Source organism: Triturus cristatus, chromosome 6 (genome assembly GCF_964204655.1).
Source record: "Triturus cristatus chromosome 6, aTriCri1.1, whole genome shotgun sequence".
Taxonomy (NCBI): Eukaryota; Metazoa; Chordata; class Amphibia; order Caudata; family Salamandridae; genus Triturus; species Triturus cristatus.
Window position 1 is genome coordinate 495,951,622 of NC_140589.1, and position 16,103 is coordinate 495,967,724.

Here is a 16,103-nt window from a genome sequence, read left to right on the forward strand (position 1 = left end):
ATTTGTAGCACATACACACGTGTGCAGATCACGCTCAGAAATTTGCTCTCATTTAAATGTTTTTGAGTTGAGCTTAATGAATTGTTGCCTTTTCAATCATGCCTCCAGTTTCAAATCCAAGCTCATGGAAATTGTCATGGAAATATATTTTATGTTTTTGATCAGAAACAAATTAGAATTCTTTTGGTCTAGCATTTGCCAAGACCTTTTTATTTCACCAAAATTATATGTAAGATTTAAATATAGAGGCTTTCAAACAGCCCTCTCCATCCATTGGTCTGCTATTGTGTGAGTCACAATTTCCTCCCATCCTCCGCAGAATGCAGCATGGGGAAGAGGGTCATCCCACTTCCGCCATTGGCTGTCTAAATTGTGAGTGATGTAATTCTGTCCAAAATCCACATATAAAGTAGTCCCTTCAGGCCCTAGGGCCTACAATGGTAATGTGTCCTTGTTGGAACCAAAAAAATATTTTCCTTCAAGCCAATGTTTTTCGTTAGAGTCAATCGGTCCAGCAGCTTCCCTAACAATTACGTTTTTAAAAAAACTATGAGAAAACACAAGCATTGGCAAAGTCAAAAGGCTGGCAGTCGACGGTAGACCTATTGGCTTTGACAATGATTGTTTAGCATCTAAATATTTGTCAGAAAAAAGACGAGTGCCACGCCAAACGTACGTCATCATCATACTGTGAAGTTCAAGGCGAAGCCTGCGATCTTCAAATCGTTGCTGTTCAGATGTGGTCTGGACCCAGTAACCATAAATAGAAAGAGACCAAACCGGTGAATATGCTCAATTATCCCAAAACGGACAGAGGGGCACTTAGGTTGCTCATTGTCGGGTCAATTTCTGCCCAGCACAAAGGATGCGCCCTATCAGGATCCAATGGAGGATGCATGAGTCAGGAAGATGTTATTGTTCCTGAATCTAGGACAGGAGAAGTACTCCTTTAATTGAACTTAGGCACCGACACTTATTTTGATAAGTGTGTCGTGATTCAGAAGCCTCCCATTCTCAGGCCCATTAATTCCCACAAGGTCGTCTTTACAGCAGACAATAATGGGACGATAATTTCCGGACCCCAAATATAATGGACTTGTAATTTTTGCAAATGCTTCAGACTAGATCCCGAAATTGCTAAATCTGATGTTTTTAATGGATTTTGAATTGTGCAAAGAAATTGCTGGGTGGCTGTTATGGGAGTTGAGGGTTTTTCATTTCTATCTGAACGAACAACATCACAGAGCGTCAAATGGGAAAATCAACAGAAGGAACTAGCTGACGACTTCAGAGGCACCAAACAGAACAATTATTGTTACTCTCCTTAAGTGACCTATGCTCTGTTTGTACTGTTACATTTAAAAGAAAGGGGAGTGATGTAATTATAATTTAATAGCACGAATCTAACTTGGAATCTGCGGAGCTCCACATAAGTAAATAATATCTATTTTTTTTATTTTCTTTAAAACGTCTGAGATAAGAGCTATACGATTCTCTACTCTTAAGCCATAGTCAGTCCCTGGCTTGCTTGGTTGTAATGGTGAATTTCATTGATTGTTGAGACACAACAGGTAAGTAGTAAGGCATTGAGGGAAAGCATATCATGCACTTGAAAGTCGAATGAAACACATTGTTGGCAGTGACATCTGTTTGTTGCTCACCCATACCACTTTAATGTCACTTTGGAAGAGAACAAACAGTAAGAGTGAATATTCAGAGGCAGACCTCTACCAGAGTATTGATGTTATTAAAAGCAAAGCGCTGTACCGTGTATTTTCAGGAGGCAAGCCGGCTTTAACAACTCTGGGCATTATAAAAAAGAGAGTTCTGATCCGTGTGCTGTGAGACTCTGGATGTATGAGGACGTGGCAGGTGCTTGGGGAGTGCAGTTTGCTGGGGGTTACAAACCAGTGGGAGTGTTGAGTTATAGGGTACAGACGTTCAAACGGAAGTGCAGAGGGAGTGTGTAAATGGGAGCAGAGAGGAGGACAAGCAAACATACAGAAGCGCAGGAGAAGACTATAAGAGGGAGCGCCAGGGCACAAACAAACAAATAGAAGTGCAGGGGGAGAGTGTAAGGGAAGCACAGGATGCAAACAAATAGAAGTGCAATGGAAGAGTTTAAGGGGAAGCACAGGGCACAAACAAACGGAAGTGCAGGGGAAGAGTATAAGGGGAAGCACAGGACACAAACGAATGTAAGTGCAAGGGAAGAGTTTAAGGGGAAGCACAGGGCACAAACAAACGGAAGTGCAGGGGAAGAGTATAAGGGGAAGCACAGGACACAAACGAATGTAAGTGCAAGGGAAGAGTTTAAGGGGAAGCACAGGGCACAAACAAATGGAAGTGCAAGGGAAGAGTATAAGGGGAGCACAGGGCACAAACAAACGGAAGTGCAGGGGGAGAGTATAAGGGGAAGCACAGGACGCAAACAAATAGAAGTGCAATGGAAGAGTTTAAGGGGAAGCACAGGACACAAACAAACGGAAGTGCAGGGGAAAAGTATAAGGGGAAGCACAGGACACAAACGAATGTAAGTTCAAGGGAAGAGTTTAAGGAGAAACACAGGGCACAAACAAATGGAAGTGCAAGGGAAGAGTATAAGGGGAGCACAGGGCAAAAACAAACGGAAGTGCAGGGGAAGAGTATAAGGGGAAGCACAGGACACAAACTAATCGAAGTGCAATGGAAGAGTTTAAGGGGAAGCACAGGGCACAAACTAATGGAAGTGCAAGGGAAGAGTGTAAGGGGAGCACAGAGCACAACCAAACAAACAGAAGTGCAGGGAAAAGTATAAGGGGGAGCACAGGAAACAAACAAACAGAAGTGCAGGGGAAGAGTGAAGGAGCCGGGTTCCACATTCTAGGTCTGCTCTGGAATCCCGGTCAATGACTCTTTTTATTAGCATAAAAGCGTGGAGAAGAGAGAAATCATTAGCCAATCAAGCATTACAGTTCCAATGAACTATGACTCCGAAGAATCACAGACTCCCAATTAGGCTTACTTTATTACAAAGCCAAGAACAGTTGGACATACCAGCACCTTAAGATGAGGGTGTAGAAATACATTGGAACTAATACAAAACCCAAACTTACGGGTGAAGTGAAGGTGGTGCAGCATGCACTGAATAATCAGTTTGAGGACAAGAATACGGAAATTGACAGCACAGACATCAAGATGCCCCTTCATTGGAAGTTTATGGGTATAAAGCATTAATCTGTCCCTGCACTACAACTAGGGTGACATCCCTACTTAGCATTTCCCAAGGCAAGATCCATAAAGGTGTCAGCAGGTGAAGTCTTTTTCTAAGAAGTCTCTTTGTGTTTAGATGGGTCAAGTAGCATAAAGCTACAGAGCTCATTCTAAGATGCTCTCTCTCTCAAGGATAAGCAGAAGTCCTCGGACACTGTCCCTAACTTCGATACATCACTCTTACAGGTAGTATCCTAAGATGAATTGCAGCATCACACCATCCAGTCAAGCCACCTCCTCATAGGTAATTTTCCACACGGCAGTGATGCTCCCAGGCCTTGGCGAGATGACCTTGATTCCCAGCCTTACTAAGATGAGAAAGTACAACAGTTCTTTATTATCAATATCATTGTTCAATGTATCCTCTCCTCCCTAAGTCTAACTCCTAAAACAAAGACATTATTCTAGCTAACAAGGATGAATTCTCCACCTGCAACAGAAACGTGAGAAAGAACAAATCCAAAATACACATGAAATTCACTTATTAAACCTAATGCAAGAGTTTGCAGGGGAAAAATACAATTAAGATTTACAGAAACTGGCAAACATAAGAAACGGCACAAAGGCCTCCTGAAACTACACATATTATGAACATTATTTACTAAGCATCTCTAAATTAACACATTACATAAGCACATCAAATACGTGACTACTTGTCAGCGACGTGTACGAATTCTGCACGTTAATGTTTTCAACTAAACACATGTAGTTGTAACGTTAATTTCTTCACGCTTACACGGAAATATCCCTAACACATCATCTTTCATGTTATTACAGTTCACATTCTAGTGTCCCAGGTTAATACAATAAAAGGAATATATGTGGGTGTGGACCACCATGATTATGATGCACCTCTATATATGAAAGAGCAAAATGTGTGCTCTAATTAGAGTATAATGGGGAGCACAGATCACAAACAAACAGAGGTGCAGGGGGAGAGTAAAAGAGGAGCACAGGTCATAAACAAATGGAAGTGCAGCGGGACAGTATAAGGGGAGGGCAGGGCGCAAAAAAACAAACGGAAGTGCAGGGGGAGAGCGTATGTTGCAATGGGGAGCACATGGTTTGAAAAGAGTTAAGGGTGCATATGGCGAGTGAAGGGTGTGTGGAGCACATGGGTGAAGAGGTAATAGATGGTGGAAGGTGGTTTCCAGGTTGATGGGGGAACAGAGAATAGCAATGTTAGCACAGGGTGCAGAACTTGCAGGGTGCAAGAGGAAGCATAGGGTGTAAGGGTGGAGGCCTATGTAAGAGGAGGAAGGTGCAAGATGAACCACATGTTGAGTGTGAGGGAAAGTGTATGTTGCAAGAGGAAGCAAGGAATGCAAGAGGGAGCACTATGAGCAAGGGGGAATGCATAGTACAGAACGAAAGAAGGGCATAAGAGGTTCCTGAAACCGTAAGTGGTGCACAGAATGAAAACGAGGAGTGCAGGGTTGAAAATAGGAGCACAGGGTAAAGAGGAGAGCAGGGTGTAGGAGCACAGACTCTAGTGAAAGTTCAGAACACAAACAGCGTTGCTTAGTTAGCAGACAGTTTAGAAGAAGCTCAGGCTGAAAGGAGGAGAGGAGAAATGTAGGCAGCATGCAGTGTGAAGAGGTAGTCAAGGTACACGTAAGCAGAGTAAAGTGTCAGGGGAGTTTAGGGTAAAACATAGGAGTGCAGAGTGGAGAGTGTATGTTACAAATAGGAGTTAAGGGAGTGAGGGAGACAGTAGGGTGTCTCTAGGGACTGCAGGGAGAAAGAAGATGAGTACATGGTGCATAGAATAACACAGGGTGAGTGAGTGGTTAAAGGGTGTAAAGGGGAGTACAGTCTGCTGGGAGAGCAGGGTGCATTGTGGAGCAGAAGGAGTGATGTTTACAAGGTGGCATTGCAGGCTGCAAGAGAGTTACAAGGTGAAAAGGGAGACACATGTTACAAAGAGGGAGAAGGGCTAAGTGGGAAATGGGTGCAAAGGTGAACACGGTGGGACAGGCAAGCTCTTATTTCCTCCTCAGTCTTTTAATGTAGAAAGTGCATTTTCTACTTGTTTTTATTACCTTGTTTTATCATTTTTCTTCCACTGCATATGCTTGCACTTTACTCAAACCCCGTGTACATTTGCCTTCCCCTGCACACTCTTGCACTTTGCTTTAATCCGTGTACATTGGAAGCGACCTCACCTTAAGTAAGGCTAGGGAGTTAGGAGAACTCATCTGACAGGACTTAGCACTAGAATTACTTTGTGCTAACAGTCTTTGCTGCATTTATCTTTCCTTTAGCTCCCCGGTCCAATCCGGTTTTCCCTGTTTGTGCGAGGGGAGTTAAAGGCTTTACTTTATTCTTTATTAGGTTGGACTGCCATTTTAGGTTGGTTCACAGTCAACTGGTTCTCTCTTCAGTGTCGGCTCCCTATATACCATCAGCCTGAGGCGAACACGCAGCACACAAGCAAGTCCTCACTTCCATCTCACTTCCTCAGTGTTTTAATGTAGAAATACATTTTTTTCTTCTTTTTATCAGCTTGTTTTATCATTTTACTTCCCTCACGCACATTTGCACTTAACTCAAACCCCATCTAGACTTGCCTGTCCCTGCGCACTCATGCACTTTATTTAAACCCTATGTACATTTGAAACTACCTCATCTTAAGTAAAGCTAGGGAGATGAGCAAACTCATTTGACAGTTCTTAGAATTTGAATTACTTCATGCTCACAAACTTTACTGCATTTACCTTTCCTTTAGCTTCCAGATCCTCTCCATTTTGCACTATTTGTGCAGAGATAGCTAAAGGCTTTACTTTACTCTTCATTAAGTTGGACTTCAAGGGGCCACCATTTTAGGTCGGTTAGCAGTCCAGTGGTTCTCTATTCAGTGTTGACTCTCTATATAATGTTAGCCTGGCACGGACATGCCAACTGCACCTGTCCACGTCAGCCCACGCCCAAAAGTCGCCAGGCGCCAGGTACCATTGAGATTAGTCTCCCCTCTATGATGTGCTAGACCACCAATGAGGTTAAAAACTTAAGGACCTGGTCGTGCTGCATTTGACCAATAGTCTACAGTGTGCCCCACTGTTCCCCCTTTGCTTGGAAGGCCCGTTTTCATGTTATGAATGCAGATGCTCTTGCACTACCAACCTTGGGACCAGACATCTAGTGATAGAGAAGGCACTAGCCTAGAATCTAAGTGGGCATGTGAAGTGAAGACCTCTTTTACTAGGACCAAATATGTCTTAAAAGAATCATACGTTGAACTCCTTAAAGAATCTTCTATATCAAAAAAGCTTTACTGTAACACGAGGTCCATCCCAAAACATGCAACGGAGATGTCAGAGTTGCTCACCTCTAAACAACCTGATGGTTGTTTTATCACTGAAACCTGGCTGCACCCATTGGCTCTTGCTTTTATTCCTATTGTGTTTCAGGACAAATATAAGTTGGTTAGACTTGATGGAGAAACCAAGATGGAAGGCAGAGTGGCTTTAGCCTTCCTTGACTCCTTGAAGATGGAGATTATTTATTATTTTCTTTCTGACTGAATGGAGATATCTTCAAGTTGGAAATTACTCATGGTGAGCTTTAGAAGGGTGCTCTACTGCACCACCCCTCCAGCTCTAAGAAGGACTCTATCCATAGACTAGAAGAATGTCTAGCACCTGATGTGCTTTGTCACTGACAATTTTTTTTATGGGAGACTTTAATTATCACGCAGAAATTGCTGCATCCTCCTCAACACCCGCTCCGCTCGCAAGCACGCCATCGAACTCTGGGACCTCCTAGACTCCACCGCCCCGACGTCGCCTTCCTGACGGAGACCTGGCTGAACGCCTCCTCAGCACCAGACATCGCCATAGCCATCCCACAGAGCTACAAGATCTCCCGCAGAGACCGCACCAACGGAGTGGGAGGAGGAATCGCCATCATCCACAAATACTCCATCAAAATCTCAACGAACACCGATGACACCCTCACCACCGCCGAGCACATGCACTTCCAGATCCACACCGACCCCAACACCACCCTCAGAGGAACTCTACTCTACAGACCTCCAGGACCCCGCCCACAGTTCAGTGACACCATCGCCGACCTCATCAGCACCCACGCCCTCGCTTCCACGGACTACATCCTCCTCGGGGACCTGAACTTCCACCTGGAGAACAACAACGACGCCAACTCCACCGCCCTGATGTTTGACAACCTCGCCAACCTCGGACTCAAACAGCTCGTAACGACACCTACTCACGCCCCTGGACACACGCTCGACCCCATCTTCTCCGCAAGCCCCCACGTCTCCTTCAACCACACCACCGAACCACACTGGACTGACCACAGATGCGTCCCCTTCACCTTCAGAAAACCCACCACACACCACCGCACCCAACAGCTACCACGCCGCTGCTGGGGCAAGGTCACTGAGGACCAACTGACTACCGCCCTCGCCCTGAGACCACCCACCGACCCCACCGACCCAGACACCGCCGCGACCAACCTCACACAGTGGATCAACGACTGCACCAACACCCTCGCCCCTCTCAAGTCCTCTACAACCAACCACACCAACAAGAAAGCCGCCTGGTTCACCGAGGACCTCCGGATCTCCAAGCACACCTATCGGAAGCTGGAGAAGAAATGGCTCCACGACCGAACACCAGACAACCACACAGCCCTCAAGAGCGCCACCCGCAGACACCACCAACTCATCAGGACCGCCAAGAAGACCGCCTTCAAGGACTGCCTAGACAACAACGAACACAACACCAAAGAGCTCTTCAGCATCGTGAAAGATCTCTCCAACCCCAGCTCCAACACCAACGACATCCCGCCATCTCAAGACCTGTGCGACTCCCTGGCCACCTTCTTCCACCGCAAGATCACCGACATCCACGACAGCTTCAACTCCGACCCCCCCGCACCCACCACCGAGTCCACCACCCCTGCGACTACCACTCGCACCAGTCGCCTGACCGTCTGGTCCAGCGTCAGCGACGAAGACACCATCAAAACCATGAACTCCATCCACTCCGGATCCCCATCGGACCCCTGCCTTCACCACGTCTTCAACAAAGCCAGCGCAACCATCGCGCCCCACCTCCAGAAAACAATCAACTGTTCCTTCGAGACAGCAACCTTCCCAGAAAGCTGGAAGCACGCTGAGATCAACGCCCTTCTGAAGAAGCCCAAGGCGGACCCCAAGCACCTCAAGAACTTCCGGCCCATCTCCCTGCTCCCTTTCCCGGCAAAAGTGACCGAGAAGATTGTCAACAAACAGCTGACCCGCTACCTCGAAGTTAACAACATCCTGGACCCTTCCCAATCCGGTTTTCGCAACAAACACAGCACCGAGACCGCCCTCATTGCCGCCACTGACGACATCCGGACCCTGATGGACAAAGGAGAAACAGCCGCCCTCATCCTCCTGGACCTATCAGCAGCCTTTGACACGGTCTGCCACCGCACCCTATCAGCACGCCTCCATGACGCCGGTATCCAAGAGAAGGCCCTGGCCTGGACCACATCCTTCCTCTCTGGCAGAGCCCAGAGCGCCCGCCTCCCACCCTTCCGCTCCAAAACCACTGAGATCATCTGCGGCGTCCCACAGGGATCCTCCCTCAGCCCGACGCTGTTCAATATCTACATGGCCCCCCTCGCCCACGTCGCACGACAACACAACCTCAACATCATCTCCTACGCTGACGACACCCAGCCGATCATATCCCTCACCGAAGATCCCCACACCGCCAAAGCTAACCTCCACAGAGAAATGAAGGCCGTAGCCGACTGGATGAAGGACAGCAGACTGAAGCTGAACTCAGACAAGACAGAGGTCCTCATTCTCTGACCCACCCCATCAGCCTGGGACGACTCTTGGTGGCCCACGTCACTAGGCACAGCCCCGGTACCCACGGACCACGCACGCAACCTGGGGGTCATCCTCGACTCCACTCTCTCCATGACCAGGCAAGTCAACGCCGTCTCCGCGTCCTGCTCCAACACCCTCCATATGCTCCGCAGGATCTTCAAATGGATCCCCCTCGACACGAGACAAACAGTTACCCAGGCCCTCATCACCAACAGACTCGACTACGGGAACGCCCTCTACTCAGGAACTACAAACAAGCTCCTGAGACGACTCCAACGCATCCAGAACGCCTCAGCCCGACTCATCCTCGATGTCCCCCACCGCAGCCACATCACACTCCACCTGAGAGGCCTGCACTGGCTCCCCGTCAACAAAAGGATCACCTTCAAGCTCCTGATCCACGCACACAAAGCACTGCACAACACCGGACCCACCTACCTCAACAACCGACTCAGCTTCCACACCCCCACCCGAAGCCTCCGCTCAGCCAACCTCGCCCTCGCCACAGTCCCTCGCATCCGAAAAACCACCGCTGGCGGCAGATCCTTCTCCTACCTCGCCGCCAAGACCTGGAACACTCTCCCCACCATCCTACGACAGACCCAGGACCTGCTGGCCTTCAGAAGACTCCTCAAGACCTGGCTCTTCGACCAGTAGCATCCCCCCCCTCCCCAGCGCCTTGAGACCCTCTCGGGTATGTAGCGCGCTTTACAAATGCAGTGATTGATTGAATTGCCCCTCTTAAACCGAACTCTCCTAAAACCATCAGTCACAATGACCCATGGTACTCGGTTGAATTCAGGCTTCAAAAGACAAGCTGTAGGAGATTAGAATGCAGATGGTGGGTCTCGAAATCCACTGTAGATATAAAGAGATATAAATTCACCCTAGGAGCATATCATAGTAAAATCAGGGAGGTGCATAGACTAAAAATGATCAGCTGGATTGACAAAGCTGAACGTTCTGCGAAAGAACTGTTTAAGGTGCTAAATGAATTTACCAAAACGTTTGCCTGCACCTCAGTTATTCTAGCCTCTCAAGCGCTGTGTGATACCCTGGCAAATCATTTTGAGACTCAAATTGAGAAAATATACCAGACTTTTTTGTACCACCGCCTTACCCTGCTCTGACCTGTCCATCAAAAACCCTCTCCCTAGAAATTGTTTAGCGCTGCTCAAAAGGTTTCAGCCTATTACTCACAAGCAGGTGTCAGAACTATTAATCAAAGTCAAATCAAGTTCTCCTTCCGATCTCTCTCCTCCTTACATAAAAGCTACTCTGTCTACCTTACTCACTCCTACCATCACATCACTATTTAATTTATCGTTAAACTTAGCTGTTGTGCCACAAGAGTGAAAATATGCACGTCACACCCATCTTAAAGAAACCTAATGCTGACCCAAAGGAGCCTCCCAACTATTGGCCTATTTCACTCCTTACTCTTTTGGGCAAGGTTCTTGAATAATACATGAACAAACAATTTTCCTCCTATTTGGAGGACCATCATTTTCTGGACTCCTCACAATCTGGCTTTAGAGACTTTCATAGCACTGCACAGCCCTGTTGGCAGTAGCCAACTATCAAGTATCTCAAGATGCCGGAAGGCCGGCGATGCTGATACTTCTTGACCTATCAGCAGGGTTTGATGCTGTCTCACATTCCATCTTGATTCAACAACTTTGCAAGATTGGTATCCAACGGAAAGCCCTAGAGTGGTTTAAAGACTTTCTGAACAACAGTGTCCAAATGGTCTCCTCTGATATCTTTCATTCAAAGATCCTGCCTCTGGGCATGGAGGTCCATCAAGGACCTTTCTTGAGCCCCACTCTTTTTAACATCTATGTGGCACCCCTTGCCCAGACAGTTACATCTTGTGGCTTTGAAATACTCTCCTATGCAGATGATGCTTAATTAATCATCTCCTTTGGGCAAAATCCAGAAAAATTTTAAAATAGGTTTTATCATCTGCATGAGAAACAAATGCCACATGGATGATCCACAACTATCAACAGTTAAATGGAGATAAAACAGATATCATATTGGTCAGATGACTGGTGGTCCTCTGAGTTAGGACCTGTGCCTTCTCTTAGGAGGATAGCTAAAAATCTTGGTGTCCTTCTTGACAAGAACCTGTCCATGAAGGATCAGGTTATGTATATATGTGGTGCCCGCTTTGGGACAATGTGCTTACTCAGGAAAGTCTTTCAATGGCTCCCATTAATATTTAGAAAAACCTTTTTCAGGCTTGAATAGTGTGTCATCTTGACAATGGGAACGCCTTACTGTTAGCGGCCAATGAGTCTGTTCTCTCTAAAATGCAGGTTATTCAGAACACAGCTGCCCGCCTGGTTAGCATTCTTCTGCTAGGCCCCCGATTGGCCCCCTATTTATATCTTTCCATTGGTTCCCAGTCAGAAAAAGATCTGGTTTTAACAGGGTGTAGGAACAACGCAGTATTCCATAACATCTGGAAAGGAAAGTAGGCTTAATGTAAATTGCTCCTATACAAAAAATTAATGTTACAATATAAAATATAAGCATTTGATTAATGATGGGGATTTCTTCAAATCAACTTTGAAACTCCTCAGGAATTCCGATGGTATGACTCAGTTTTGTCTCTTTAAATCTAAACGTGTATCGCAGTGGACTGTGACTATTTGCCTGGGTGAGCAATCGTAGGTCCGGTCCAAGGGTGCAGGAACACAGGCTGCTGTTTCTTCTAATAGTCCATGTTCCATTTAAAGTCATAATGCAATGCAGATGACAACGTGAACTCAAATGAATAGGCTATGAACGTGGGCACAATGGCACCCATTTGTACAATGCATTTATACATTTACATTAAATGCAATTACTGTCAAAGACAGCTTGCTTTGCGCGAGATATTTAGTGGAAGAAGGCAAACAGACTGTTAATTACAGTGAAGAAGAAAGCAGCATCGCACGGTTGGTTTCAGGAAAACAACCTGCCTCGTTGCCATGGAATCGCATCCTGATCTCCAGACAAAGATAAAATAGATTAATAAAGTAAAGAATTTTGGCAATCACAAAACGTTTTGCAAACTCTACATTCTGCTTGGCTGAGGCACAGTTTTCCCAGAGACGCTATTATAGCGCCCATGCTGACTGCCCTCTCTGTACCAATTTAAGACGCAATAGTTACAGATAATTAATTCAAGTGCATTTCAACTCATTCAGAAAATATGTAACTGATTGCTTCTGACGTTTTCATTTAGCGACCTGACAGCAGACAAAAGAAATACCCATTTTCTTTCAATCATAGGGTTCTTTAATGATACTGGAAGGATACACGTGAACCAGACAAACACACTGCTGACTTAACACCTCCAGGTTTCCTATTTTTTGGTATACATGGCATGACAACAAAAACTCTCATCCTCGTGCCGGTGAATGCTGCGTTTATGTTTACCATTTCTATTGGCTAGCTAACAACGCGCGTTGCCCTTACTATCTAAACTGTGGCACCATTTGACTTAATTTGATTGCAGTTTAATCCAACTGATTTTCATTTGTGAGAAATACCTTAGAATGTTTATATCATTAAAGCATTTATCACAAATTATGATTTCGTATGATTTCATATTACTCCCTTGTTGCTTCCATTGCCATGTATTGTTCCCATCGAAAGTACATTTCAGTCAGTCTATTGCTGACTCTATTGCAGTTTAAAGGGTGTCTCAAGGGAGGCGGACTGTGATGCTAGAGGAAGTGGGAAATCCGAGTCTTCAGTTCTGTTGTGTAACTGATCACCCACACAAACCGAACCAGGACAAGTGATCAAACAAGTTGAAGTGGCAGCCCTAGGGCACCACCACTCTGCTTCTGTATCAACGGTTGTTCTTGTGCCATCAATTGCTATTTTGACTGAAACACCAAACATTCCTGGTATTGTTCGTGCGTTTTCTCGGAGGTTATGCTCCTCTCACCTTGGTCAGCAGTTCTCATAGCAAACAGAGGTAAACAATATTGAGCCTTTAAAAAACAGAAAAATTAGGTTCCAACTTGCATACATGAAATTCCTTGCAGTTCCACTTTTTTCGAGTGTTTTTCTAGGCATGCTTGGCATATGCCCCTCCTGGAGTGCACTATCTCATGTGAACCATTGCCGTGCACTTTACTTTCACGATCACAGGCTACCTCTTATTCTACCATATGTTTGTAATGAAGATTTCTGTGCATCTAGCATATCACTCTTCTTATATTCTCTTAAGCTGGTGGTTCCAGCTTTCCCCTGTACTCTTGGCGCGCGGCACTTGCATAAATTCCACATTTAGATTTATTTTCTTTTTTTTCCATCAATACAGTCATACTTGTCACTGTGCAATCGATGAATAAGCTAAACGCTCCCAGCTGACACTTGTTGTGATGCTTAGGTCATAAGTTGTGGTCATTGTCTCATTCCATACGGAAAATATCAGAGCAATTAAATTAATGCGTACACCTGTTACCTACAGTGCAAATACACGATAGAAGTGCAATATGTAATATATCTGCACATGGAGAGTGTAATATGCGAGCTAGTGCCATTGTTCAGTGTGGGGAGGGGTCATGACACATCGGCAAAGCCTTGCGTGGTTCGTGATGCCCCCCTCCCATCCCTCAAAAATGATAATGAATAGCAGATTATGCTTGAAGCTTCTGTATTTGTGGTTTATTTCATAACAATGTTTCATATGCCTTTTTAAACAAAAGGTATTTAACCAAAACCAGGAAGCTAGAGGTTAAATGTGTGCAGAAAAGTTAAATCTCATTGAAGAGGACTTCATGTCTATTAAGAAAAGTGTTTCCCATGCTGCCTGCAAACTGAGAAGCAATAAACAGTTATTTTCTAATGTCAGTTTTTACTATACTGTGGTAATAAACTGGAATTAGACCCTTTGCACTCTTGTAATACATGGGTGAATGTGCGTTTATTAGTACAGTTGCTCTGGACGACATGTAATTGGGCCACATTTATTTGTCCAGCCGTGGCATGTTATTGAAAGAAAATGTAATAATAAACACACATTAAAATATTTATTACTAGAGTGAAAAAGTCAGTTTATTACCACAGTTGAGTGAACATGGCATAGGACAGACACTATTTACTGTCTCACAGATTGCATATTACAGTTATTCTAAGCATGGAAGCAACGTTCCTAATGTTAAGGAGGCTTCTTCAACGTGATTTATTTCACTGCTCAAATTTAAATCCTTACATCTTAATTTTGGTAAATATCTTTTTTTTAAAAAAAACAAATAAACCTGAAACAATGCCATGGTACAAACCATACATGCAGATGCATAGAATGTAATATGAAATGGGTCAGGAAGGGGGTTTGGCGTAATGGCCAGAGCTGCCGACTTTGGACCTGGGATCCAGGTTCCAGTCTCGGCATCAGTAGAAACATCCTGTGATTCTGGACAAATCACTTCATCTCCTTGTGCCTATGTAGAGCGCCTGGATACCCTCAGGAGTGATTAGCTGTGCTCTACAAATTTGATTATTTACTTATTTACCATTGTTAACTACAAATCAGAGTGTTTTTTTTTAATTGCTATTGTTCAGGAAGGGGAGGGCCATCAATTCCCAGTCAAGGCTTCGCCTCTGAACCTCACACTCAACGGTGGTAATAAATAGCATATATATTGCACTCTATGCTTCAGCACACATTCTTGTTATCAAGGTTAAGGATTGCTTTGATACATCCTATATATTTCGGATTGATTCACAGTATATATAAAGGTAGAAAATACATGTTTTGATGACTATTGTTACATAAAGACCAGAAACTTTTATAGTGTGATGGAACTCGCTTAAGGTTCGCATCTAGTTTTTCTAATTTCTCTACTGGTCCTATTTTTTAACTGCGAATTTCTATTTTGACAAATACCATGAATTCAAAAGACCACAAGTCGCAGAGATAAAGTAGCCATGAGCGTTCTTTTGCGGCTTTTTCTTTCGTGTATGAAAAATATAGGTTTCACATTGCGCCACAGTTTATTGTATGTGTCGCCAGACATTACCCGGCCTGCGCCGAGGCTGGAGCGGGGTTCTTGCTTCATTAGTGCGGTTCTGGCCGCTCTGTCTTTCACAGGTCTCTGCTTGCTGGCATTGTCACACGCAATGATTTCAGAATGTGCTCTGAACAAACTCCTCACAAGTGCCCTTGCCGGCGCTTTTTTTAGCACAATAAGCCCACACTTCAAAAATCCCCAATTTATACAGTTAAAATAATGGAGTTGTCCTAGATCAAAAAATGTCCCGACCCCCAATCTGCAGAAGAACATATGTGCCATTAGGACAAGCATAGTGATTAACTCTTTTTTGCTTGACCAGGTCTTTACTTTGTGAGAATTACTAGTGTTTGTATTACTTTGAAATTGCTATTTTCTCTCTTCAATCTTTATAAAAGAGAAGAAAAAATGTGTTTCAAATTACGATTTCTCTCACCAGTGGCTAGCATTCAAAAAGTCCCTGCAGCATCTGTTGTAACAGACATCAATTTCCCAATGAGAGGCCGGAAAGGAATGGTGGACTGGGCGCGCAACTCAGAAGACAAAGTAGTCATTCCAAAAAGCATCTTCACCCCCATGCCATCAGGTAAGAAATTGTTTAGTATTACACTAGACCTCTTTGTAATGATATATTTCAATTAGATTTAATAATGAAGACAAAACTATTAATATCACTAGTATTTTAATAGCACGTGCATTGTAAGAGGGACGTGTGCGCTTGTATATTTGAGTAGTGCCTGTCTACTCACGGATCACGGCTTCAATATGAATTATGCTTACAATTTACTTGTGTAAAAAAATGTGAAATGCTGATTCGGAATAATGTGTCACCATAGTTAGTAACGATACAAGCTAGGTTATTTCTTTGTTTTAGGCATTATTGCTCACCACACTCCCTTGTAGTTACTCCTAAGTGTAATTGGTCAATTGGATCACTTTGGTCTCTTACTCCATAGGCTGCCCTCATGGCCATCAGTCTGGGTGAGAGC

General features: G+C 44.6%; 1 protein-coding gene across 4 annotated transcripts in view; it reads left to right on the forward strand.

Moving 5' to 3' along the window:
• The window catches only part of ADGRB3 (adhesion G protein-coupled receptor B3), a 1,641,523-nt gene that overhangs the window by 926,594 nt on the left and 698,826 nt on the right, over nt 1-16,103 (forward strand). For all 4 annotated transcript variants that reach the window (XM_085610901.1, XM_085610903.1, XM_085610902.1 and 1 more), the window contains one exon: nt 15,554-15,700. In XM_085610901.1, coding sequence (XP_085467027.1) covers nt 15,554-15,700 — 147 coding nt within the window. The remainder of the gene's footprint in view (nt 1-15,553; nt 15,701-16,103) is intronic.